General features: G+C 47.0%; 1 protein-coding gene across 1 annotated transcript in view; it reads left to right on the forward strand.

Moving 5' to 3' along the window:
• Positions 1–26,836, forward strand: part of DOCK2 (dedicator of cytokinesis 2) — a 1,824,799-nt gene that overhangs the window by 293,269 nt on the left and 1,504,694 nt on the right. The window contains exon 11 of the mRNA XM_085617853.1: positions 25,311–25,386. Within this exon, the coding sequence (XP_085473979.1) occupies positions 25,311–25,386 (76 nt within the window). The remainder of the gene's footprint in view (positions 1–25,310; positions 25,387–26,836) is intronic.

A 26,836-nucleotide genomic window follows, 5' to 3' on the forward strand; every position in this document is an offset into this window, starting at 1 on the left:
CAGGCGCGCAGGCAGTGTCTGGTCCCCCGCTCCGGCATAAAGCCGCATTGATCCGGATGGACCAAGGAGGCAAGCGACGGGCGCAACCGCTGTGCTAGGACCGTAGCATAGATTTTGAGTTCGGTGTTGATAAGGGATATCGGCCGATAGTCAGAGCAGGACCGCGAGGGAGGCTGAGTCTTGGGGAGGGCAACTATGGTTGCCGTGTCCGTCTCGGGCCGGAACGAGCCCGTGTCCACCACGGCTGCAAACAGGTCCCGAAGCCTCGGGGCCAGCGTCTCCCTATAGTGAGCGTAGTACTCCTGGGGGAACCCGTCGGGTCCCGGGGTCTTCCCAGGTGCTAAGCGGCCTATGGCCTCCTCGATCTCTTGCAGCTCGATCGGTGAATCAAGGGTCTCGGAAACCTCGGGCTGCAACCGCGTAAGTGTCACCGCGGTCGTCCCCAGCAATTCCTCAAGGGAGAGCGTGGACGGCCTGCGGCGGTATAGCTGGGAGTAATAGTCCGCGAACGCCTGGGCTATCGCCACCGAGGCTGTGTGAGTACCACCCGCTGGGTCCGCGATGGCCGGAATGATCCGTCCCGCCCGGGGATAGGTCGCCAGCCGGTGGAGAAGAGTGCCGTTTTTGTCTCCCCACCCGTAGACCCGGGCCACCGAGGAGCGCCATAGAATCTTCGCCGCCTCCAGGGAATGGAGGCGAATCTCTTCCCGCAGGAAGGCCAAGCGACGAGATCGGGCGGCATCGTCCAACTCCCCCAGACCGCGCTCTAATTCCACGGCTTGGGCTTCGCATTCCGCGAGCTTCTGGGATTGGGCCCGCCGTTGGCGCTGCAGATGCCCCTTAGCGGCGCCCCGGACAGTCGCCTTGCCGGCCTCCCACAAGACGGCAGGGGAGGTGACAGAGCCCTCGTTATGGGAGTAGTAGTCGGCGATCTCGCCCCCGACCGCCTTCCGGAAAGCCTTGTCGTGGAGGAACCAGGCGTTCAGACGCCACATCGGACGGGCAGAGAGGGGTGGGGGACCAAGAGCGAGGAGCACAGGCGAGTGGTCCGAAAGGCCCCTCGGAAGAATGCGTACATCTCGCACCCCCGCGCAGTCGGTGGATGGTACGAAGATGAGGTCGATCCGGGCATGGGAGTGATGGGCCGCCGATGTGTGGGTGTATTGGCGTGCCTGTGGGTGCCAGATCCGCCAGACATCGCAGAGGCCCTGCGCTTCGGCCCAGGATGAGAGCTGTTTTGCGCGGGCGACGCGGGACAGGGAGACCGGGCCCGTCGAGTCCAGGGGAGGCGAGTAGACGGCGTTGAAATCTCCGCCGAGAATGAGGGAGCCCGCCGGAAGTGTCGGGAGGAGACCCGCCGCGTGGGAGAGGGCCGACTGCAAGAGGGATGGCGCCGCATAAAGGGACATCAGGGTAAGGGGTCGCCCCTCCAGATTGCCAGAAACCACCACTACCATACCTTGGGGGTCCAAATGCACCCGGGACAGGACAAAGGGGAAGGACTTGCGGAGCAAAATGGCCACCCCTCGGGATCCCCGCACAAAACCGGAATGCCATACCCTGTCATAACCGTAGCGGCCAAGGAAGGGGCAGTTGTTACCCAACAGGTGAGTCTCCTGGAGGAGGAGTACATCGATATCAGCGCGTTGCGCGTATTTGAGGACCGCCATACGTTTAAAACGGTCCAGAAGACCATTGACGTTCCAGGATAGTATGCGCATGGCGGCCCTAGGGACAGGCGGGTCAGCCATGGTCTAGGACAGGAGAGGGGGCCAGTAGGGGCGCGGCTGAGCAGGCCCCCAGAGAGGAAGGACAACGGGACATCGGGCAGGAGAGCAAGCCAGACAGCACATGATGCCTTAGTACAACAATTAAGAGGGAGTCATCCCCCACCAACAAAGTCTTCCCAACGGGGAAGAAACAACCCCAAACCAACCCCAACCCCCCCCCCCACCCTACACTTCGAAAACGGAAGCATCTGTCGCCCGAACCAAATGGAAGAACCACCAAGCTAAAACGCTTGGGCTTGAGCGCTAGTGGACCCCTGAGACCGATAGATTCAGACCTGAGTTACCTGCCCTGGCCGAGAGCAACACTGATAACGGGGCATCCCATCCCCGTCCAGGCATCCCCAGCCCCCCCTCCCCCCAAAGGAAACAAAGAGAGTCAAATGTTGGGGCTGCGAGAGAGGTCCGAAGAGTCCACCAATTCGACCGGCTGAGTTGCAGGGCCCGTGGGCCGGGGCGGCCCGGTCCGCCGTCCGTCTGCCCCGGGACTGGCATGTGCGGCCGAGGAGGCAGAGGAGGCTCTCGACCCTCGGCGTGACCTTCTCCCAGAGCGCGTGGTGATCACCTCCTCCGCTGTGCGCTCCCGGGGTAACGTGCGGTGCCGCCGACGGGTCCTCGATGTCCGGGGTCTTCCTCGTCCCCTCCGCATACCCACAGGCGAGCCGCGTCCAGAGCACTGCAGGGGGTGCTCCTCCGTCAACCAGGCCCAGGCCGCCCGCGGGGTATCGAAGAACAAAGTCTTGTGCTGGAAGACGACCCGGAGGCGGGCCGGGAACTGGAGCTGATACTGGAGTCCCAGAGAGCGCATCTTTTGTTTCACTTCCGTGTAGGAGCGGCGTTGCTCTTGGACTTCGCGGGTGTAGTCCGGAAATAGCATGATTTTGTGGTTCTGGTAATGGAGGGCGCCCTGGCAGCGGGCCTCGCGGAGGATGGCGTCCCGGTCGCGGAAGTTCAAAAGTTTGAGGATGAACGGCCGGGGAGGCGCACCTGGGGGCCTGGGGGCCAGGGAGCGGTGGGCTCTCTCCACCACGAACGAGGGAGATAGGCTGTCCGCCGGCATCCAGGACCGGAACCATCGCTCCATGAAGTCGTCCGCTCGGCCCGATTCAACTCCCTCCGGAAATCCCACTAAGCGCAGGTTGTTGCGCCGGGCGCGATTTTCTGCATCCTCGACCCGGCGGTGTAGTTCCTTAGAGTGGGTGGTCAACTCCCGAACCTGGTCCTGTAGGTGGCGGATGTCGTCCTCGGCGGTGGAGATCCGGGATTCGGCCTCGGAAATGCGGGCGGTGGCATTCCGCAGATCCTGTCGGAGAAGAGCAACGTCCACTTTGACCTCTCCCACCATGCCCTCGAGGGAGGCGCGGGAGGAGTTGATGGCCTGCAGGATGGCAGCAAGGTCCGTGGCAGGGGCCGGGGCCGGCGCGGCCGTGGAGCCGGGCCCCTTGTCGGTAGTAGTAAATTTGTCCATCCTGGTTTGGGTGGCCCCGGACGCTGGCTTGCTGGCCCTGTCTTTGCCCATATCTGTGGCGGCCGTCCGTGAATCAGAGCAGCGAGCGAACGTCACACCCGCAGAGCGTCAAGGGGTGCTCGAGCGGACAGGGGCCCAGCACGGGGGCGGCGGGGGGAGCCCGCGGCCGGACAGGGCCCGACACGGCCGGCCCCAGTGGTCAGCCTCCGGCGGGGTCCCCAGCGGGGCAACGAGTCCGATCCCTCGCCTCGGCCGTGGCCGCGGGCCTCTCTCAGCGAAGCAGGGTCCAGCTGCGCAGCCCACAGTCCCCGGGCGGCGGGTCGTTCCTCAAGGGCACCGCCGCCGGGAATCGCCAGGGCCAGCCCTCCGGGGCATAGCCCACCTCTCCAGGGGGGACACCTCGCCCGAGCGGTCCCTCCACCACCCCCAGGGGGGGGGGCACGGTGTCGCCTGTCGACTCGCTGGATCCGGGGCCCCAAACGACGATGAGGGGGGGGAGGGGAGAGGGGGGCAAAACAGCAGCGACACCCCCCGACCGCCGATGTGCGGCCCGAAGCAGCGAGGACCCCTCCACCCCCGGGACCGGAGGCCAGTCTCTGAGCCGCGGGGCCGGGGCAGCGCCGCAGCCAGGAGGAGAGGTTGTAGAGAGGGAGGGGGGGAGCGGGGGTACGGGTCTCCCCGGCCGCCGACGCACGGCCCGATGGGGGGGGTCTCCCCTCCGCCCCCGACCCCCGCAGCCGCCCCGGTGAAGCGATCCTCCGCCGCCGCACTCACCGCCTATTCCTGCTCTCAGGCTCTGTTCGGGGGGGGTCCCAGCACAGCACGCCAGGGGGCCTCGGGCTGCAGCCGCGAGGTAGGACAGCACCCAGCCGGTGCACCAGCTCTCCGCCGCAGGCCTCGGGACACCAGGGCAGGTCCAGCAGCGTTGATGGGGGAGAGTGGGGGGAGACTGGGCCCCGGCCGTCGACACCCGGCCCGAAGGGGAGGGCCCCCACCACCTCCAGCTCCACAGCAGCTCAGGTCGTCCCACCAGGGAGTGCCCCACTCACCGCCCGGCCTTCCGTCTGGCACCACAGCCCGGAATGGGCCCCACAGCACCTCGCCGCCGGCCACAGGATCCCAGGTCGGGGCCCCACCGAGGGGGGGGCCGCCACTGCTGCAGCGACGATCTCACCGGGCCGCCAGGATTCTCAGGCCCAGCACCCTCGTGGGCGCCGCGGTCTCGAGTAGCCGCGCGCCCGCACCCAGCGTCAGGGATCAAAGCCGCCTCCCGCCGGGCGCCGACAGCAGGCAGCAATCACAGCTCCGGGGGGGCGGTCGCGCCCCAAACTCGCACCAGGGACAGCCAGGCGGGCCCGGGCCCCAAAACCGCTGAAATCAGCCGGCCAGGGCAGGATCAGGCGAGGAAGAAAGGATCGGCGGGGTCTTACGGCCGGAGCCTCACGGCAGAGCAGCCATGTCGGTCAGGCGCCACCTAGCGCTCCCCGTCGCTAGTCTTTTTTTACTCCACACAAGCTGGGGACAGGGCAGGGAGGCAGGAAACTCCAAACAGCCCTTGGGGTGGAAAGGTCCAGAACGTCTTCTACTTCAGTGTGGGTGCCAGGTATAAATATTGGAGCCTCAGACCCAACTCTTCAGTACACCTCAGGACCTATGGTAGACTTAGAATGACTGCTCTGCAAGAAGGACTGCTTTTCTGTTGCCCTGTTGCCCTACTGACTGAGTGAAAAGGACTGGACCTGGATCTTGAACCCTGGACCACCAGAGTGACTCCAAGGGTTAGTTGGCTGGCCTCTTGATCAGAGTCTCAGGGACAGAAAAGACTCCAGCCACATCATACCCAGCACCTGGACTCTGTCTGCTATGGGTTCTTCTACCCCCCCCAAGTTGTTCCACCTTAGTAATAAACTCTTGGAAGGGAGCATGAAGGTGGTCTCCAGCCAACCTGTGGTCCTGTGGGTAGAACTGAAGAAGTTCAACACATATCCTTGCAGCTCACTTCAGAATCACCGTGGTGTAGTGCATCCCTGACACCAGATGTCGCATCTCAACCTGCAGTCTTATTTTAACCACCTCTGTGCAACACATCCTCAATGCATGCCTTTGCAACCCAGACCCACAGCTTCCTCGGACTGACTCTGCATGACGCATCCTCGATGCGAGATCTAGCAGCACTCCACAACTTCGATTTAAGGTACTTTGTTCACTTGGTCCCAGTGCTCAGCCCGCACTCCATCGCCGTCAGCCTGAACTTGTGACTCCGTCCTGGTCCAACAAGATCAGATAACCACAGTTGGTGCTTTGTGCTTCTAGGCACTATTTTCAATGAAGTCTTAAAAAATGATAGATCCATTTCTTGAATTTTTGTCATTTTGTTCTTAAATAATGTATTATATTTTACTCTAGTTTTCTAACTTGGTGTGTAATTTTTGCTTCTGTTGTCACTTTATTACTGTTTGAAATGCTGCATAAATACTTTACAAATTGCCTCTAATTAAGCCTGACAGCTTTTGTACCAAGCTATCAGAGGATTAACGATAGGTTAATTTGTGGTTTGCTAGTTATTTCACCCTGCCAGGAATTGCGATCGTTGCTTGAGGAGGGGTTCACCACCCTCAACCAGTAATGCAGTTTCCAACAATAACCAACTCAGTCCTGTTGCATTCATCATAGGCATTACCATAACAACAAAGGTGCAAGTCAAGCACTCTTTTTCATTGGAGATGCACACTTTCTGCCAAATCAAAGTACGTACTCAAGGAACTCAATATTTGGGGTGTTGTGCACTCAGCTGGTCCCAACCGCGAAAGACCACACTGGAGCCGATTCTAGACCTCCTATCCCTCTCAAGGCCAAGCCCATTCAAGGAATGGAAACTCCTTAAAAAAGTGGGGCCTTGAGGGAAAGGGGTTGGGATAAAATAAGAAAAGAGTTTTGCGGTACTGGATCTGCTCAGCAGCTGTGCGAAACTATGTAACTCGACTTGTCACTCCGCAGACCTTCTGTGTCTGCAAGGTAGATGCGCACGGGACCAGAATCTCTGGTTTTGCGATGATGCATACACACTGGAAATAACAAGAGACAGTTACCTTCAGTACACTAACAAGCCTCTATCTACAGTGACCATACATGGACTTCAGTGACATACACTTACAGGTTTCATCAGCAGCAAAACGTGAGAGCAGATTAGAGTTTGGGACACACCTAAGGATTAAACTTGGAACACAGATTTCGGTACACGGTTCATACATATATCAAAGTCTCTGAAGTGCTTAATCCTTGCGCAAACCAAGTTCTAGCGCCAAAGTTGCAGGAAGGGTCCAGAGTATAAACACACAAAAAGCGCTGGAGTAAATCATAGAGGGGTCATGGAGGAAAAGTGTTTAGTCTTTGAAGAAGTGGATACTCAGTCCTGCGTACTGTTATAGGAGGATTAGTGCGTACTAACCTGATATCAAGTGCTTCTTCCACTTGAATGAAGTTCGAAGAAGATCTCTAGTTTTGAGTCAGGGAGTGACAGGGGTCCGCAGTAGCTGTGCAGGTGGGAGAGAGGAGGAAGACATCAAGGGAGCTGGAGTCATGGGAACCAAAGGTCAGGATGGACTTGAGGGAGACTGGAGTGCTTCTTAGTTCCGGTTGGATTCTTCAGGTGAGTGGGAAGGGTGAAGCTTGCTCCACAAAGAGCAAGGCCGAGTCACAATTCATTGAGGGGGTTTATATACTCTCTTAAAGGCTAACCAGATGTAGCTAGGTCACGTGGGACACATGGCCATCTGGAAGGTTATCGAACTTTAGAGAAAACACATTTTAGCATACTCACTTTGACCATACTGAATGGGCAGCTGCAACTTGATGATCGGAACCAAATAACAGGAAATGAATGTATTGTTTTCGCTCAAACGTGCATAAAGGAAAACAACATCAAGGCCCTAGTAACAGCAGGAGCAAGGCTCGCCATTGGCTCATGGGATTCTGAGGGAAGCTTGCAGGGATTCAATGGAAAACCTCACCAAGTCCCTAGTAACACCAGGTGCCAATACAATCTATTAATTCACAGGTTCTGGGGAATGTTTGCAGGGATTCAAGCACAATGGAATTTCAGGTCTTGGGGAACATCAGTCATGGTATCATAGCTCGCTATGAAGATCCACAGGGGTAAAAGAGCATGAGCCCTACGCGCTAGGACCACTACACAGAGGGTGCATGAGGGGGTTGTGATATGGGGACGCCAAATCCCCTGTCTCAGTAATGCCTTTTAAAGCTGTTTTACTATTGATCACATAAGGTCTGGCTAACACCAGCTCTGCCAAGCCATATGTAACAAGCATTGGCAACGCTAATTGGTTTTACACATGTAAGTTCTATTGGCTTTGTCAGTTTTGTTCAGACATGTTGCATAGCAGCACGCGCTGCTGTGTAACATGGCTTAAAATAAAGAAAAATAAAGTGCTATGTTGTAGCCATTGTTGACCCTGTCATTGCCTTTTTTTAAGCCATGTTTTACAGCTGCTGTGCAATATGTGTAAAAAAACCTTAAACAAAGACAAATAACACTCCTATCCACACAGCCTATTTGGCTTTGCTTAATGTTTTCTGTAGCAGATGGGAGGGAGAGTTGGTGAGGCAGGGGGAACCGTAGGGGATGGGGCAGCAACACAATGGACATCCAGAGGAGGATGGGGGCAAACAACAAGAGGGAAGTGTGGGGAAGGAGGAAGGGAGCAGCAACACAGCAAAGGGAGGGGGAGTGTGAGGGCAAGAAACAAGAGGGAGGTGTGGGGGAGGAGAGAGGGAGCAGCAACACAACGAAGAGTGGGAGGAGGGCAGGGGTGCAAGCAACTCAAGGGAGGAGTGGGAGAGGATGGAAGGGGCAGCAACATAATGGAGGGCAGGAGGAAGGCAGAGGGTGGGAGGAGCAAGGGACTGGAGACACATACGCTCTTGATAATGCATATAAAAAGGTTTTTAAAGTACCTGTAGGAGGGTCACTGACCGCAGACATGAAGCTCTACATGAAGTCTGTCATGGACACACACTGCAGCCCAGGAGGAAGTAGGAGATGAGAGGAAGTAGGAGATGAGCAGGAGGCAGTGACCACTAAGAAACAATGAAGCAAGAGTGATGTTCAGACCAACCAATGGTGAGAAATGGGAGGGCTCTAAGACAGTTTTAAGCTTTTATTTCTTAATAAGAGATTTTGTTGAGAGGTCATGTGCTGGTTAAGATGAAACCTAAAAAGGAAAATCCATGTTAGTGGGCCATATTTGTGTTTGACTCCTCATTAATGTTATTGGGCATATATGGTTTTGAGAAGGATAAGAACCAGGGCATTTGTTCTAGCTAGAGACTAATTACATGACACGGAAAAAGGGAGTAATTATCAGGATTTTACTGACCTCTACCACACGTTTGTTATGGCAGTCAGTTTCAGGCTGTAGGTGATTATGAATACAATGGCAGTAAAACAGGAGATTGCGTACATTCTTCAGCAGGTCCATGTTTGGCTGAAGGCCACTGCCAAGTTTTAGCATACTGAGCAGTGTACAATTTATTTAACCTTCACCCGAGGCCTCCTTCCCTTTCAAGATGCTAGGTGTAGTGGCTTGTGACTCCCCCAAAAACTACTACATATGGGATGCTGATATTTTAATTTCAAGTAGATCTAATTGTTTGGAGAGGTCACATTGATGACTGTATTGGGCCTAATGACAACCCCTTCTAAAGTAAAAAAAAAAATATTTGGTTTCCGCAAATCTTTAGTGAAGACAATCTGTTTGGAGTTAAATCGCTTCTTACCTTTTTGTTGTCTTTGAGACTTGATGTGGAAATGGATTCCAACAATTTAGACAATGCGCTCCATTTTAGCTAAGATAAATGGGACAATTTAGTTTTGCATATAGATGTTGCATTTGCTCACATTCCCTCCCTATTGAACATTTATTGGTCTAGAAGTGCCGTTCTGGCATGTAATCTCTATTCCAGGCACAGAAATGTGTGATGGCCTGTATCTAGGGTAGAGGTACCATCTGGAATCAGCTTGGTATCCCCCCTCCAGTTAGCAGCTTCCAAAGTATGGACCCTTTGGTAGGGTTATCACACTATATATATATGTCACATTTGTAATCACTTGGGCCTAGCAATCCAAAACAGAGACAGGAACTTTTCTGGTCTTAGCTATCTTGTGTACTGAGCCTTATTTTTTACTGATCATTCAAATGAAACTATTAGTAGTAACATAAAACCATCAATATTAACATGAAATTGCAATAATAACATTGAACCGTCTATGGTAACATGAAACAAATCATCAGTAATAATTTGAAACCATCATAGGAAGGGGTCCAGACTGCCTCCCAGTGATATTATTTAAGACTGATCCCCTTAGGTGAGCAGGAATTTTAAGCCTTTCCGATTGGTAACTTCTTGGGGGTCGATCCCAGACTCTAGGCCCAGTGCTATTATCAAGCCGATCCATAAAAAAGGGATTCGGGATCACCTTGTAAATTATAGATTGCTCTTATTGTTGTAAAAAAAAATCCTCCATCAAATGTTTAGATGCTATGGAGTGGCAAATTAATGTGAATCACTTGCCACTATATGGAAAATGAAATGGCTAGATATCAAAATTGCTCTTGCAGAGTTTTTCAATTTGGTCTAGAAAATAACTTATTACCGATTGTCTGTGACTGTAAAGTTGGATTGTACTTGCCAAGCATCTGAGCGTGGTATGCACTTGTTTTTCTTTTAGATTACTGAATCACTTTAAAAGAGAAAACAAATATATCTGGTTAATATTTGGAAGACTTTGATAGATAGATATATTTAAAGCACGAGCCACCTTACCGAAACTTTGTTATTGGCATTGTCTTTGCAAGACATTTCTCAGCTGATATCAACAATAATTGTTATTTCCTAATGCTTGTGTCTAAATATTTGTAATCAGCCTTGCTAAGTGTTGTATGTGTACGGTTGGCCTATATTTGATTTATAGCGAAGCCACTGTGGTTAACTTGAGGTTTAGGGTAAGCCACTTGTTTTATTGAATACAATGATTACTTATTGTATCTTTGTTTATAATCCCTTAATATTTTAGCATAGAAATACATTTAAAAAAAGATTTTAGCATGGAAATACATTTTTTTTAAAAATGTTATAATGGAAATAAATAAAAACCTAATTACTGTTGTATTTTTGCTTATTGGATTATTAGTAAACAAAAAAGCAGGATGTGAGCATTTGAAAAAGAAATGCTCCTATATGGGTTCCACCAATGAGGCACAAAAGACTGTTAAAAAAATTTGGATGATGAACTAAAAGTGTATTTGTGTGATTTATATAGGATAGGAAGAGAAAGAAGGGAGAACAGCATTGTGCCAACTGAAAAATCCAAGATTATTATTATAGTTACAGATATACAATATAGATGTATGAAATGATAGTAGAATATGGTGGAGCTGAGGTCATAAATGCTCCACAACCTCCCACTTATTGAGATGGCTCTTCAAAATAGATTTTAACTCTGTTAGCATGGGTATTGCCCTGAGGTTGGTGCGGTCCAGTAATGAAACTTAAGCAATTATGAAGCAATGGAAGGTTGGTACTGTAGAAAGATGGAGATGAGCTGATTGCAAATTGTTCTGCGTAGAATCTCGGTCACATAGTAAATAGACCAGGGATTGTTTTAAATATGATGATAAAGGTTTTGAATTGCCCTCTACTGCCACAGATAGCTGTTTTATGTATGGGTCAGGAAGTTGGGTGTTGTAAATAAGCAGGCGTAGATAGGTATCTTCTTGTAGGGTAGTTTAATAAGTCAGAGCAAACACAAGAACGGACTCTCCACGACAGAAGCCAACAGCAACTGTCTTGGAAGAGAACCTAGAACTCACAAGGCAATGAAGAACATAGGAGAATAAACATTCCATGAGCATAGAGAACATTGAGCATGTACTACACATCTTCTTCCTTTCTAAAGAAAACAGACAAAATAAAGCATAAACAAAACAACAACAAAAAACACACATCAACATACAAAATCTTGCAAGTAAGCTGGAGCCCTTCTAAAACGTGGGGTGCGATTAGAGACCAAAGGCATGGGTAAGGGAATAGGATTAGATGTAGACAAATCCCCAGCACCCCCAACCACCAGAGGTGCAGCACCAGCAGAGTGAGACTCTGAAGGCAGAGAAGCCAAAAGATACCCACTGCTTCCTTCTTCAGAAGAAGGAGATTCCCCAGGAGATTCTCCAAGACCTTCCAAAGAAACACCTCTTCTATACAAAGCCACCCGCCTGAAATTCCAACATTCCCCATTGTTAAGAATGACACAATGATCCAAAACCTTCTTAACCGTAAAAGGTCCCTGAAATTTCGACAATCCTTTGATTATCCTGCCCCTTTTTACCTTGACCAAATCCCCCACACAAAAAGGACGCACAGAAGAAGCAGGCAGCAGTGCAGCAAGATCCTTTTTCCCAGCAACCACCTTCTTCATCCAAGCAGGAATCAATTTAGAACCAGGAACTCGCCCCCTCATGATTTGAAAAGGAGACAGCTGACCATCAATTAGGGGTGTAGTGTGATATGCCCACAACATTTCATTGACCATTTTCCGTACAATAGAACCATCAGAAAACGCCATCTGTATGATGCCCTTTACCACCCTATTGGCCCTTTCACAGATCCCATTGCCTTGTGGGTTGTATAAGGATGTGCGATGGTGAGATATCCCACACCCCATGAGAAAGGATTGCATATCAGAAGAGATGAGTTGGGTACCATTATCAGTAATGATTATAGAAGGAAGACCCTCATCCTTGAACAAATCTCCCAAAAATCTGATAGTGGTGTCAGTAGTAATATTGTTGGTAAATTCTACAACTAACCATTTTGAAAAAACGTCAACCACCACTATAGCAAATCTGTCTCTCTCATGTAACTCACCCATGGGACCAATAAAATCCAAACAAATAGTGTGCCACGGTGAACCTGGATTAGGTAGATGCCCCTGCGAAGTACCAGGACAAATCTTGAGTCTCTTTTCCCCCTCTCTGCATGTCGGACAGTTTTCCACCCAATCCACAACTTGAGAATCCATACCAGGCCACCAGAAATTGTCTTTAAGACGACGTTGAGTGAGAGTTTGGCCCAAATGCCCCTCATGTGCCAAGGCCAAAAGTTTGCTTCTTAGGCCACAAGGAGGTATGAACCTTTCCCCTTTTGCGATAAGATTGTCCCCAACAAGCGAAAGATCATCCAAAACCTTGAGAAAAGGACGCACAGAAACTGACACCGCACTCTCCCTTCTGGAGCCAAGCGAAATAAGTTTGATAACCTCTTGCAACGTTGCATCCACAGCCATCTCTCTCTCCCAATCACAAGCCTGAAAAGCCCCTTCACCAACAAACACAGCATCTTCCACTGAAGCTACCGCAATATCATTAGAGGTGCTAGAAGTGGAGGAATCAATAACTGACCTCCAATCTAAAGACAACCTTGAAAGACAATCGGCTTGAGTGTTCTTCCAGCCCTGGATATGTTGAACAGTGTATTGGAATTCTTGGAGCTTAGAAGCAAGCCTAGCCAGTCTAGCAGAGCCCTTGCACGTGCCCCCAGGAGAGAGAACTTTTATGAGAGGTTTATGGTCAGTTTTCAGCACAAACTTCAAACCCCACAAATAAGTTCTAAAATGTTCCACCGCCCAAGCAGCAGCCAGAGCCTCCCTCTCAATTACCGAATAATTTTTCTCCGCATCAGTTAAAGTTCTAGAAGCAAAAGCAACCGTACACTCACAATGATCATAGACTTGAGATAGCATAGCCCCTAAACCAGTAGCACTGGCATCCACCGTCACCACAGAAGTCTTTTTAATGTCAAAAGGAGTAAGCACCTTTGCATCACAGATCTCTCTTTTGATGGCCTCAAAAGACTCTTGCAACTGGGAAGACCATACAAAACTAACACCCCTCTTGAGAAGTGACCTCATAGACACAGTCTTATCCGAAAAAAATTTCACAAACTTTGAGTAATATTCAATAAGTCCCATAAAGGAACGCAACTGATCTTTGTCCTTAGGCCTAGGAGCAGAGTGAATAGCACGACATAAGTCCTGTTTTGGACGTACACCACTCGCACTAATAGTGTATCCTAGGTAATCTATCTGTTCAGTCAAAAACTTACACTTGTCTCTACGCAACGTCAGCCCAGCTGACAAAAGTCTATCTAAAACAATCCTGAAGAGTTAGATCAGGAGGCCAGAAGTGCACACCAGAAGGTAAGAGTGGGTGTGAAGGGTGAAGGTCTTCCGCTCTTGTGCACGAACTGCTGTGTGCCTTGAAAATGCAGCGTAGGTTGATAGCCAGTCGTCGCCAAAATTGTTGTAAATAAGCAGGCGTAGATAGGTATCTTCTTGTAGGGTAGTTTAATAAGTCAGAGCAAACACAAGAACGGACTCTCCACGACAGAAGCCAACAGCAACTGTCTTGGAAGAGAACCTAGAACTCACAAGGCAATGAAGAACATAGGAGAATAAACATTCCATGAGCATAGAGAACATTGAGCATGTACTACATTGGGATGTTAGATTTACAAAGCAAAGACCATTCTAATGGTGAGGAAGCGAACCTTTGAAGTTCTGCTCCAATATTTCTGGCAGTTAGGGAGAGGAAAATGGTATCAGGAGAGAAGGAGATAAGAGGAGCAAACAAAGAGCTGTTGTAGATGACAGGAGTGTAAATAATTTCGGTTTTTGCAAAGTTGAGCATGCAATAGTGAAAAACAATCTAGTGTTTAATGACAGATGGTCAATCAGCAAAAGCCCCTCAGTATACAGTGAGATAAAGCAAATAAAAGATTTGGGTATCAGCAGCATGTAGTTGGTATTAAACATTTATAACAGAATCAAGGAGGAGATGTAAAGAGATTGAAATAGCAGACTAAAGACTGAAACTTGAGGAACACCCATATGGAGGGATTCAACTAAAGAGGAACACAAAGAGATGAAAAAGGAGCTGTTTGTTAAAAGGAATATCCATATAATGATGGGTTCTTCAGCAATTCACTGTATGGGCTCTTGACCAGAATTCCTGGACTCCAGACACATGTTAAGCCACACTGAGTCTATCTTGCTCAATTATAAATGCATACCCATTCTGAGCAAGAGTCAAAAAGTTGAAAACCACAACATCTGTCCACCTCACAAATGCCCATCAGTTTCTCTCATGCTCATAAATGCAAATTTGCACAAAAATACATTTCTAACAATTGCAAACTCATTGCCCATATGATGCGGTTGTCATTACTGAGGCTTGACTCAATTCCTGATCTCTGTTAACTCGTCCCAGGTTTAACAGTATACCCAAAACTACCGCACACAAACTTATTGCCAGCCTCTCATTTATACATAAATCCACCCTCCCGGTCACCCTTTTCCCATCTCTACACTTGTACCATTGTTTTCTTCTGAGCAAGCTTTCCTACTCAATTACACACATTGCCAATTTTTGTATCATCTATCCTAACCTAAAGCAAAATCTTTCTTCATGACTTCTTCAACCTCACCTTCTCAACATCCATCTCTGACATTAAAAATGCATCAATTGCCTCATGTCTAATTTCCGGGATAATCTATTGTGCAACTCTCCTACTGACTTAACCTTAGGTTTTCCCAACCTTTGAAACAATAAGGATCTCATCCTCATTGCAACTCTCAGCCCTGTCCCCTAGGCTTACATGAACCTCTCATGACACCCAATTTCTTTTCACCACCTAAACTGTCACAAAAAGGATAGTACAAACCGTGGCAATCACCTCCAGATCCTTCAAACTCCTCTTCATTCAAACTTTTCATCTGTCCATGTCCGATATTCCTAAAACTCAGCAATGGTATTGACAAACTCATCATCATCTTTATTTCCAACACCAGAGCTTCACTGACTCCCATGGACTCCATCACACCAAACATTTCAGAAAAATATCCATTGTTCTCTAGTACACAAGACCTTAGATGCAACAAATGCCTTGTACAAAAATCTAATGAGGAACCACTCACCTCTACCAAGCATCACAAGTAAGGCTTATCACCCCACTATTGGGATTTCTTTAATGGCTGGCACCCCACTCCCCCACACCCAAACACAAGTCAAGTTCAAATGACTTTGCCTCATTTTCAAGGCCACCCATATCAGAAATCATACTGCTGAACATTAAACTCTCCTCCACTTGTCAAAACTGTAATGTTGTGTTAGCAGTTATGTGTGGGACGCAAGGACCCTGCCGACAGAGAGAAGGCAGGACAGAAACGGAAAGCTAGGAACTGGAAATGGAGGGATTAGATAGAGTTACAGAGAGAAGGGAAGCAGGAGCTTGGAGACTTGGTCTCCTTGAGAGTAAAAATCAGTGGTGGCCAGCATGACTCACAGGTGGCGAGTCGGGCATGGGGCGGGGCGAGGGGAGGGCACGGGCATGAGGTAGCGCAATGAAAAACATATTTTTTTAAAAACAATGTACACACTTACCTTGCCGCAGGTCCTCCCGCCACGTCTCTGCTCCTTGCTCCTTCTCTCCTCACGGGACATGAAGCCAGGCTCCCCTGACCAATCACAATGCTGTAATGCAGCGTTGTGATTGGTAAGCACCCAGGCTCCCCTGTCCAATGGACGCTCAACCAGGGAATCAGGGCCTGGCCTTGTTCTCCATGCAGGCTGTAATGCAGCTTGCATGGAGAACGGGGAAAGTGTGCATGGCTGGTTTGGGCGGCCCGAGAGGACCGACCAAACAGTCATTGCCCACTTAGGAGTGGTCAACCACTCCTCTCCTGCCCTGCTCCGTGAGCACACCCACCTGCCCGCCCGCAAAGGAAGGAAACATAAAATGATAATAACTTTCAGTTATTATCATTTTATATTTCCTTTCCGCTACTCAAAGCAGTGGGGCAGCACTGGTAAAAACAAAGTACTTGATAACCTACCTCTGTGGTGTCCGAGTCTTCTGTGGACACAAAGAACCCGACAACAACTACCAAACATGCAGCACAACGCTTATGAATTTGTAGATTGCCATGACAAACAAGTAAAAACATGAAAATAAGCCTTTCCTTGCCCTATTTATGGTATTTATAATAAACTAAGCCTCACATTCCTGTCTGTCAGAAATAAAAACTTTCCTCTTCCCCGATACCTTCCAACTCCTCTATCTTAGTCGAATTCTCTTAGACTCTCGGTCTGTTTGAAAATCTTAATGTATCCTGAACCACCTGCTTTCCTTCTCAATCGGATTTTGTAAACATCAGTCAATGCTTTACGCATTAGACATGCAATCCCTCTTCTATATATAATATACTCTTGTTTACCTCAATCAGTCAATAACTGACTGGAAAGCTGGGAAATACTTTGGACAACTTTTTGTACAACTCACTAGCGCTATGAAGTGGTTCCTAGCCAAAAAGCTGTGCTATAAATCAAATAAGAAAGTATAAGAAAGCTCTCACTAAAATAAAAACGCGCACTAACATGTCTACCATGGTACCTATATTGGGGAGTGTGTGGTTAATACACCAGGGACATAAAGGCATTTGAACATTTTAGTTCCATGTACCAATTTACTTTCTCCATGTAATTCAAACCATATACTTGTATATTTGACTGTAACTTGGTTGAGGTATATTAGAAAGTACCCATGAAATATGAAACTCCTTAGAATTTGCTTCAACATGAATTACCTCATATGGTGCTGAACCATTTGAAGGTTGTTGAGACCATGAATTAATCACTGTGTTTTAAATCAATTAGAAACGTGCATCAAACTGCGCTATTTAATGCAGATATGTTGAGTTAGGCGTGCTGAGTGCCATTACCACTGTGTTCTACTCTTTCCATTTCTAATGTTCTACGGTGCCAACATCCACGTTTTATGTAAGGTGATTCTCCTGTCAGCTTTTGTGGTTGATGCAGTTCAAAATTCATCAGTGCCCACTATGCATGTGATTTTAATCTTTAGTGACTGTAGGCAAGTCCACTGACGCCGATTAATTTCTCACTGACCACGACATCGATCTTCATACGAAATACGACACTTCCACACTCCATTAAATGTTATTGTAATATATTGTTTTTTTTTCATTTCCCATATTTTACAGTTTCTAACTATATTCCTCTAAACGTCTGTTAAAGTTTGCAAATGGTGTCATTGAATAGTAAGTAACTATACTGTGTACCTGCGTGCACACAGATTGTACTGGAACTCTATTAATGCAATACTTTTTTTTTAATAATACTAGAATTCCATTACCTTTCTTAAAATAACACCTGGCCCACCAACAACCTTTCACTGGTGTTTTCCTCCTATTTGTGCTGCTTCTATATAGAGTTTCTACGCTTCAACCTCCACCAGCCACCATTTTGAAGTAATGGTTATCATTTCTTGGAGTCATATCCTTCTTAGGTATCGGATGCAGACCGCTTTAGTTGGTTGGCTGTTTTCCAGATTTGATGTTTCTAATTTACACAGAGTGGGCTTTGGTCAGCCCCTTGCTCATGAATGGATGGACCTGTAGTCTGTTTCAGTTGCCTCCTCTTGGTTTGGTTGCTTTCCTCCTTCTTCTTTTATTTGTCCCATCTAGGACATTTCAGTCTCACAGTGTTCTAGTCCACTGCTGATGTTGCTTGTATTCAGGGATCTGCTTTTTTCATTTTCCTTCAAGCACTCCGAAGAAGTGAATGTGGTTTCTTGTTCTCCCCTCCATGTGCTGCATCCCCTTTAACTTCCCCTCATGCTATGTGGGGCTTTGCCAATCCACCAACATTTCTTCCATTATTGCTTACAATTAGACCCCCAACTCTCACCGCTCAGCAGGTGTTTACCCCCCACCCCAGCATGTACCCCTACCTATTGCATTTTTAGGTTGAGTAGAGGCAGCACATGCACTGTCTCTCGATATGCTGTATCCCCTTCTGTGGCCTTTCACCACGTCCATTCACACCCATTACTTTAATTTTTTCCTAGGGAAGCCTTTCAAAATTCCTTTAGTTTGGTAAGTAACAGCTTTACTTTGTCTCTCCTTTTGGCTGTTTTGTTCCCGCCCTACAGACTTACCCGGTTACATGGATTATTTCACTGTCAGCCATAGACAGTGTCGGCGCACTACTTTCTCTTTTGCTCCGCTCCTCTCTCCAAGCACCGCCCGTTGTTCATGTTGACTTTGCTCCCACTCCCCTACCATTGTCTGTGTTGACCACCTCCCTCTACCCTCCTCCTCTCCCTTTTCTAAACACATGGTGTTTTTTTCTTAGCATACACAGGCCTCTAACCGCCCCACCTTCCCCATAGCAAACATATGAAGAGCCTGCTGTCGGTGGCTCCTGTGCTCATTGGAAAGGTTACCTTCCCCGCCCCCTGCACCCTTGTCTTCTGATGCCTCCTTGGGGGTGGCACGGCTTTCCTCCTGCTTGTTATTGCTTTATTGGTGCTGCCTCTTATTTGAACCCAGTGAGTCCAGATGCTGCTCCATTAGCTTGGAGATCCCTCCACCAAATGCCTTGTTTGGGAGCCGTTCATCTCCAGGGCATGGCATTTGGGTGGCTACTGCTCAGACGATGGAGCTATTTGTGTGGGTGTTCAGCAGCGGGATAGCACTGAAACATGACATTTCAGTTTCAAGGGACATGGTTGCAAGTCCTGGACATGGCCCTGGTGGTTGTCATGGAGACTCTAGGATGTTGTTGTCACTGGGCTCTCAGTTATTGCAGGATGGGAATTCTTGACAAGCCTTCATGGCCCACATCCTGGGAGGGAGTCGTCTGTAGAACAACGGTACCAACTGAGTACCCTGTCAGTCGGCTGCAAGGATGTCTTCCGGTCTGTCTCTGGTTCTAGTGTCCGACTCATACAATGAATGTACATGTGTCACAGAGCTGGAGCCCACATTTATCTGGTGCTTGGTTCTTGAGAGCTACATTAATTCTGCGGGGATGGTGGTGGGAAACATACATGTGCTCTGTCATTGTCTGTAGGCAGCTGGAGGGCTGGTATTCCTTCTTTAAATGCATCCTTACACCTGTTTATGTATCTCTTATTAGGTTATTAAAAACATTTCTAGATATTGCGGCTAAACCGAAGAAGGCAGAATGCCTTCCAGTAGAAAACAATATATGTGGCCCGTGCAATAGCTCACAAAGCCCAGGATACTATGTAAGGAAGGAAGGTTTGTGTTGAAGTTGTTTGTTGAAAAAGCTCGCGAGTGTTGGACCACTGCAATGACTTTTCTCTTCTTCTAGAGTTTCTCACTTGCTATGAGTTTAGCTGTCACATAGTGTTTATGACCGAATTATTTTTGCAGACCTGCCAACCTCCAAATAAAACTCACCGTGTGAGAGGTGGGAAACAGGAGGGGAATGGCTCTGGGGATGGGGTGGGACCTTAAGCCCTTTACCCCCACAGCCATGAAAATGCTTCTGTGGGGGTGCAGTCATCGAGAACGAGTGGGACTTTGTGCAAGTCTGTGCTCGTGAGGCACTTCAACCCCAATAAATAAATAAACCAATGCTTCAGAAGCTGCTGCTAATGCCTTGGGGAGGTTGCAAAGCCCCAATGGACATCAGCTGTGCTTAGCCTCCACACAGTGTGAGTTGGAAACGCTCTCTGCAAGGGATTTTCAACTCACATTGTATGCAGCAATGCTATATCGGCTGCTCATTGGGTGACCACATGAAAGAAGCCAATGTGTGACTCACGGTGGCGACCGCGTGAGTAGGCATGTCTGGGTGTATTATTCCACTTATTAAAGGGAACTACTTGTGTCTATTTCTTTCAGCAGTCCATAGAAGTATATTTGTTGTGTTGGTTTTTCCCTGTGTGCTGCTTTCCCCTGATCTCCACAAACCCATCCTCTCTATAAAGCTCTCCCCGCCACTTGTCCGTTGCTCCCCCACCACTTCTCATCTCATCCTGCTTCTTTTTTTCTTGCAAACACTGTTCCTCCCGGCAGTTCCCGCTTTGCTTCAGCACCCCTCCTTTCCCAGTGTTGCTCCTTGCCGCCAGTCAGCAGCAAATAGTTACTCAGTCTCCACCCCCCTGTTTTTTTATGCACCTTTTTTTCAGCAGGCTGGCTGCTCCAACGAGCTCCAAAGCTCTCCTTTCTCTGTAAAACACCTTTGTGTGCTTTTTAGTTCTTTAATTTACTGCTCCGAGATGACTGTTCATCATCTTGGAAGGATAAATTAAAAACTATGCATCATGTCGCGTGTGTGCGTGTTGTGGTGCATATGCAAGTATACATCATCATCCTGGTCAAAAAATGCCCGCCCACAGCATCATGATGCATACAGTCATACTTTGTGATACATGAGTGCTTATACATCGTCATGATAGGGTCAGCCATTTGGAATTTTTATTTCTCTTTGCGATTCTTGTGCAGCAACGAACATTGGCAAAGCCCAAAATTCAGCTGATACCGTTCAAAGGTGAAACCTATTGTCTTTGCCAATTCTTGTTTTTATTTTCCATCCATGTGCCCTTGTAAAGTGACTCATGTCAACTTCGACGCATTCAATAAGTAACTCCTGTGGATTAGACAACTGCTATTTTGTGTGATCCAGTATGTTAGTCATAAGGTGCTTATCCGCCTTGTTGTCTCCAGTACAACTCGAGATATTTCGAGGAGAGGCAGGAGAGCAGAAGAGATGGGCGGTGATGCTTCCCTCTCCGTCCTTCTGTGGCCCATTCCCATTATACTGCTTCCATATACAATTTTGCATTATATGACATACTACATAGGTAAATAAAAACTTTTCATTTACAACGACAATAGCTCTAGCTCTCACAAATGCGAGCACTATTGCATTGCAAATGCCTGTTTTATTATTATTTATTTACTTACTTATTGCAGGGCGTGGCAGCTGCAACTCACCGCCGGATTGATCCTTTCTTAAAATATGCTTTTGTTCATATTTCTTCTTCTTCTTCTTTTTTTTTTTTTACTGCTTCAAGATTTGGATCTGCTATCTTGGACCAGTAAATTAATAATAAAAAAATAAAAAAACGGCAGCAGCATGATGATGCATGCATGTATCATCACCCATGCGCACTGTGTGTAGGCGTGAGGATGCGTTATTAGGAAACCCTATAAGAAGAACTCCATTAAAAGTTTGCCCAACATGCATGCACATGCGTCTTGATTCATGTGTTTGTATGCAGGTCTAAAAAAGCATTGGCACAGCTAATAGCTCTGCTATTTAAAGTCGATATCTACTGGCTTTGTCAATGCTTGTTATTAGCATTCAAGTGATTGAGAGTAATGAAAACATCAACATCTGATCAAATTAATTAACTTATGAAAGTGTGAACTGGTCGATCTAGAGCACTGGACACCACTAAAGAGCAAGGTTCTTAACTTTTATCATCATTCAATAATTCCTTCTTTAAGATATTCTTTTCATACCTTAATTTATTTAATTCCAGAATAATAGAAACATTTTTCCAAGCGCCTCATTATGGCTAAAGTTTGAAATGTAATAAATCAATTAATATTAGATTTCTTTGAAAATCATAAAATAGTCAAATGCATTTTAGGTGAAGCACTTTTTCGGGGGAGGGGAAAACCATTATAACAAAAATTAACCAGACCCAAGATATTATGTTAGCAACAAACATGCTGTTCTGCTAAATCGTGAAATCTGCTACATACTTCGGAGGTTGGGGATACTGTGGGCCCGATTCACAGAACTAACTTAAGACAAAATCCTAAACTTACTACTTTTGGTATTCACAGAAGTTAGGATTTTGTCTTAAGTTTGTCTTAAGAAAAACTTAAGACAGACTTAAGACAGTCTTAAGACAGACTTAAGACAGTCTTAAAACAGACTTAAGACAGACTTAAGACAGATTTAAGACAGACTTAAGACAAACTTAAGACAGACTTAAGACAGACTTAAGTTAGGATTTTGTCTTAAGTTTGTCTTAGTCTGTCTTAAGTCTGTCTTAAGTCTGTCTTAAGTTTGTCTTAAGTCTGTCTTAAGACTGTCTTAAGTCTGTCTTAAGACTGTCTTAAGTCTGTCTTAAGTTTGTTTTAAGACAAACTTAAGACAAAATCCTAACTTCTGTGAATACCAAAAGTAGTAAGTTTAGGATTTTGTCTTAAGTTAGTTCTGTGAATCGGCCCCACTGACTCCTACATTTTCATATATGGTTAAAGTTGGTGACATTTGAAAGGTCTGTACCCTCACGCCATTTCCTCCTCTAGTCTTTCCAATGCCAATGCGTTGGAATTGTATTTATTTCAGTAATTTACGTAAGGCATGCTTCTTTTGAGCCGCAACTCAGAATCGAATTCTATGGCCCATTTTCAAGAAAAAAATGTTCTCTTTAAGTTGAGATAGGCAAGTCAACGGTGGACTATGAGGCTTTGTGCTAATGATATCTCTTAAACCATGTCCTTTGAGTGACATTAGTTATCCGCAGTTGGGTGTTTGTGACAATGTTCTCGTTTTATACTTTAGTGTAGTCAGTAGATGGGATCCACCATGGTAGGGAAAATGTCATTGTTCCTGAAAACCAGTACAGCTGATCTATTTATCAATTACAATAGGCCACAGGAGCTAGGAGGAAAAAAAACATTTTGACAATTTGCTCACTGAAATTCCAGAATTAAACTAAATTTTTATTACCCTAGTGTAATCTTGTGTCATTTCTGGCATTTGCATTACGTTGTGTTACACAAAATTCCCCAAATTATGCCATGTCACATGATTTCAAGTCTGTTACGGGAAAAATCGTAATCTGTGAATACAGAAGCAGCAGGAAAGAACTAAACCTGAGTGACTGTTGTTTTTAACAAAGAGGTGCCGATTAGGATCCTGGAAAAAATTTCCCCAACCAAATTGAATCTGGACTTTTTTCCGTACAAATGGTAAAAGCGCCGTACAAACTGCCAGTTACGATTCGTATGGGAAAAAGTCCATACAAATCGCATTGGGAAAATTCCCCCACACGTCCTCGGGTCGGGAAAAGTCTCCGACACGTCCCTGGACATTTTTACGTACAAATGGGAAAACTGAAGTCCCAATGCGCAATTACGATCCGTCCCATCCGTCCGATTGTACAACTGTATGGAAAAAAGACCGTCCGGAGCGAACTCCCATAGCAACCATGGAGATGTCCAAACAAGTGCCTGGTACGTGCCGTACCCCCCCCGCCCCGTATGTTCGCGCCGTACCCCCAGCCCCCCCGCGGATGGGCGCGCCGTACCCCCAGCCCACGTATGTACGGAGCGTACCCCCCAGCCCCCCGTATGTACGGAGCGTACCCCCCAGCCCCCCGTATGTACGGAGTGTACCCCCGTACCCCCCAGCCCCCCGTATGTACGGAGCGTACCCCCACCCCCATATGTACGGTGCGGACCCCGTAGCGCTGGGGGTCCGCACCGTACATACGGGGGTGGGGGTACACTCCGTACATACGGGGGGCTGGGGGGTACGGGGGTACGCTCCGTACATACAGGGGGCTGGGGGGTATGCTCCATACATACAGGGGGCTGGGGGGTACGCTCCGTACATACGGGGGGCTGGGGGGTACGGGGGTACGCTCCGTACATACGGGGGGCTGGGGGGTATGCTCCGTACATACGGGGGGCTGGGGGGTACGCTCCATACATACGGGGGGCGGGGGGGTACGGCGCATACCGGGCCCCCTAATCAGCTCGCATCACTGCGTACTTAGCTTTTCCGGCACTTTTTAGGTGCCGTAAAAATTTTCCCATCCGGACTGCAGTCGGTGCGAATCGTAATTGCTGGTACGTAAAAACATGCCTAACTCCGTCCGGACGTCACGTCCGCGGTGTCCCGGATCACATTTGTATGTATTTTTCTGTCGGTTGGTCTTTTTTCCGAATCGTACGGGAATGCGTTTTCCGTACGAATCGTAATTGCATGTTTGTAAAGTTTTACAACCCGGTACGAGTCGGACGGAGAAAAAGCTCCGACCCACGGTTTGTACCGGGTTTTTCCAGGATCGTAATCGGCCCCAGAGTGTTTTTGCACTTTTTTGTGGGAACTATGCCCTCGCATCTTAAATGGATGCAAGAATGCATTTCAAGCTAAAATATAATGCTAAACTCCATATTTGTATTTTGCATAAATTCACATAATTGTTCGGAAATTTCATGTAATTGTGCCAAAGGAAAATCTGCAAATTTTTCTCCCCTCTCTGCTTAATTTTCTTCTCAGAACAGCCAGTGAGAAAAAAAACACGTGTGATGGTGCTAGCCTTTACAAATTTCTTAGGACCCTGTAACCACATATGGCAGTTATTTGCATCAGTCAATCGGTCACCAGTGTGCATCCATACACATAATTATGTCTTTGAACCATGGCAAGTGGCATCATCCTTTCAGTCACCACAAAATCTATTTGCCTCTTATTAAAGGCACTGGGTCTATTTCAAACATACAACAATACTGATTAAATGTTTGTTTGAAGGATGACTTTTAGACCAAGGGCCTGATTTACATCTCAGCAGATATCCTGTCCGCCAAAAAATAAACCCCATAGTATATAATGGGATTTATATTTAGGGACGAGATATCCGTCACCGTTGTGACAGAGTAACCCATCCGCCGAGATATAAATCAGGCCCTCAGTCATGAGCAGTGCTTAATCCGAGCCGGTGGTTGCCAGTGGGGCCCGCTGTCACTCAGTTCTGGGTACTGGGACTTATTTTTCATCAGAGTTTGAGAGAAAGGTACAAAATAGGTAAATAAGGAGAAAGAGATGGGAAACAATGACAAGACAAGAAAGCACGTCAGAAAAGAACCTGCGGGAGTGAGATAAAGAACAGTGAGTGCCAGATGGCGCACTGCCCTGCTTCTGAGTGTGCAAGGCAAGGTTTAGTGAAGCTTTCCAGCAATCCTACAAGCCCTCTGTGGGTCCTGATGAACAATTCCATGCAACCAAAATTCAATGCAGCCTGAATGTGGCAAATACTTCAACTTCTTTAAACTAATGTCTTGAGATTGCAGTGATAGTGCAAGTAAATCTTGAATGTTTTTTTTCTTCTTCTCATTTTAGTGATGGATATTACAGATATCATTAAAGGAAAAGTTGAATGTGATGAAGAGAAGCAACATTTCATTCCCTTTTGCCCGTAAGTGAGAAATGATGTTTCGCTTTTAACATAAAAATGGAAATTTGCATTGTTAAAGAAGAGCCAAGGACACTCACTGCGTGCATCTAATTACATTTGAGCTGATCTTAGAAAATGCAAATATATTTGAAAGCAGCATTAACTATTAAGACCTCATGCTTCTCACATTTCAGAAACCACGTCGTGAGTAATCTTACCTCTCTAGAGACATGAAGCGCTGATAACAGGATTTTTAGTTTGCTACGCCCTGTAAATGCCTTCACACCTCACCTTGCATCTTGATATGTCTTTCTCAAAGGCAGGTCTTTTGTTGTTGGATGTCCCGCTGTAGTTGTTGTGCATTGAGTAGCCTATTAAGGATGTGCATGCCTATTTTTGTTGTTTTTCATCGTGAGTGAGCCACCAGCTAGCTTGATGTACAAAAGAAGGTCATTTAGAGGGTCTGAACGGGCGCATATATACTCGCACAGCTTCTCCTACTTTTTTATAGTAATTTATTTGCCTTTTCGTCAAAGAAACTAAAACGATACAATGCGAACTAGAGCAATTATACATTTATTGATAACAACCTGTGATGTACAAAACCGTTTGACTTGATAGAACATTATTTTGGGGTATATAGCTTTTTGGAGAATTAGGCATTTACAACATCAATCATGTCTTAACCAGAGTAACCTTGCCAGTTCCCCTTTGTGATTTTGTGAGCAGCCACGATCTTCACAGACCTTCTGCTCCAGGATTTCATACTGATTCTGGCCTGCCTTCCATTTAACAATATTATGTGCACTTGAAGCACTACAACTCTGGGCAATGTTCCTTCTAGCGATTACTAGTCTGAGACCAATAAAGAGTTTAGTGTAACTATTTCCTTGCAGATTACTACTATGTTCAAAGGTGCCTATCGTGTGGAAAGGGCAGCGTTCACATGTGTGACTTCAGAATGACCATCTTCCATCTTATGCCAATATCTGTGAAGTTTCTACCCCCCAAACAGAGTGTTAAAAGTATCCTCGGTCCTCATTGCAGCCCAGTAATGTAGGGGGGTCTCACATCCCATTTCCCATAGTTGTACCCTAGTGTAGTATACACAGTGTTGACATTTAAGTTGTATGAGCTAGAACCATTCTTTTGGAGGCCGTAGGGGTCTCCGGGCAAACTCCATTTTTTAGCCTCAATGCCATCCTCCCTGTTGCACCTAAACAATAAGAATATTCTTGAGGAATGAATTACAAGTGTTTTATAAATTTACAATGTTTTCTTGTTATTTAGCGGGGAGCGGCTGAGATTGGCCAATAAGGGGCTGCATTCTAGTATGCTGTTTACTGCTGTTAAATATGAACTGAGTGTATGTCTCAGATGGAGTCAACGTAGGAGCTTAGATTTTTACAGGTTGTATACCTCCAGTGGCTCAGCAACTCCCTTTTGCACATTTAAAGATGAGTGCAGTTAC

The sequence above is a fragment of the Triturus cristatus genome, chromosome 7, assembly GCF_964204655.1.
Source record: "Triturus cristatus chromosome 7, aTriCri1.1, whole genome shotgun sequence".
In the NCBI taxonomy this organism is placed as follows: domain Eukaryota; kingdom Metazoa; phylum Chordata; class Amphibia; order Caudata; family Salamandridae; genus Triturus; species Triturus cristatus.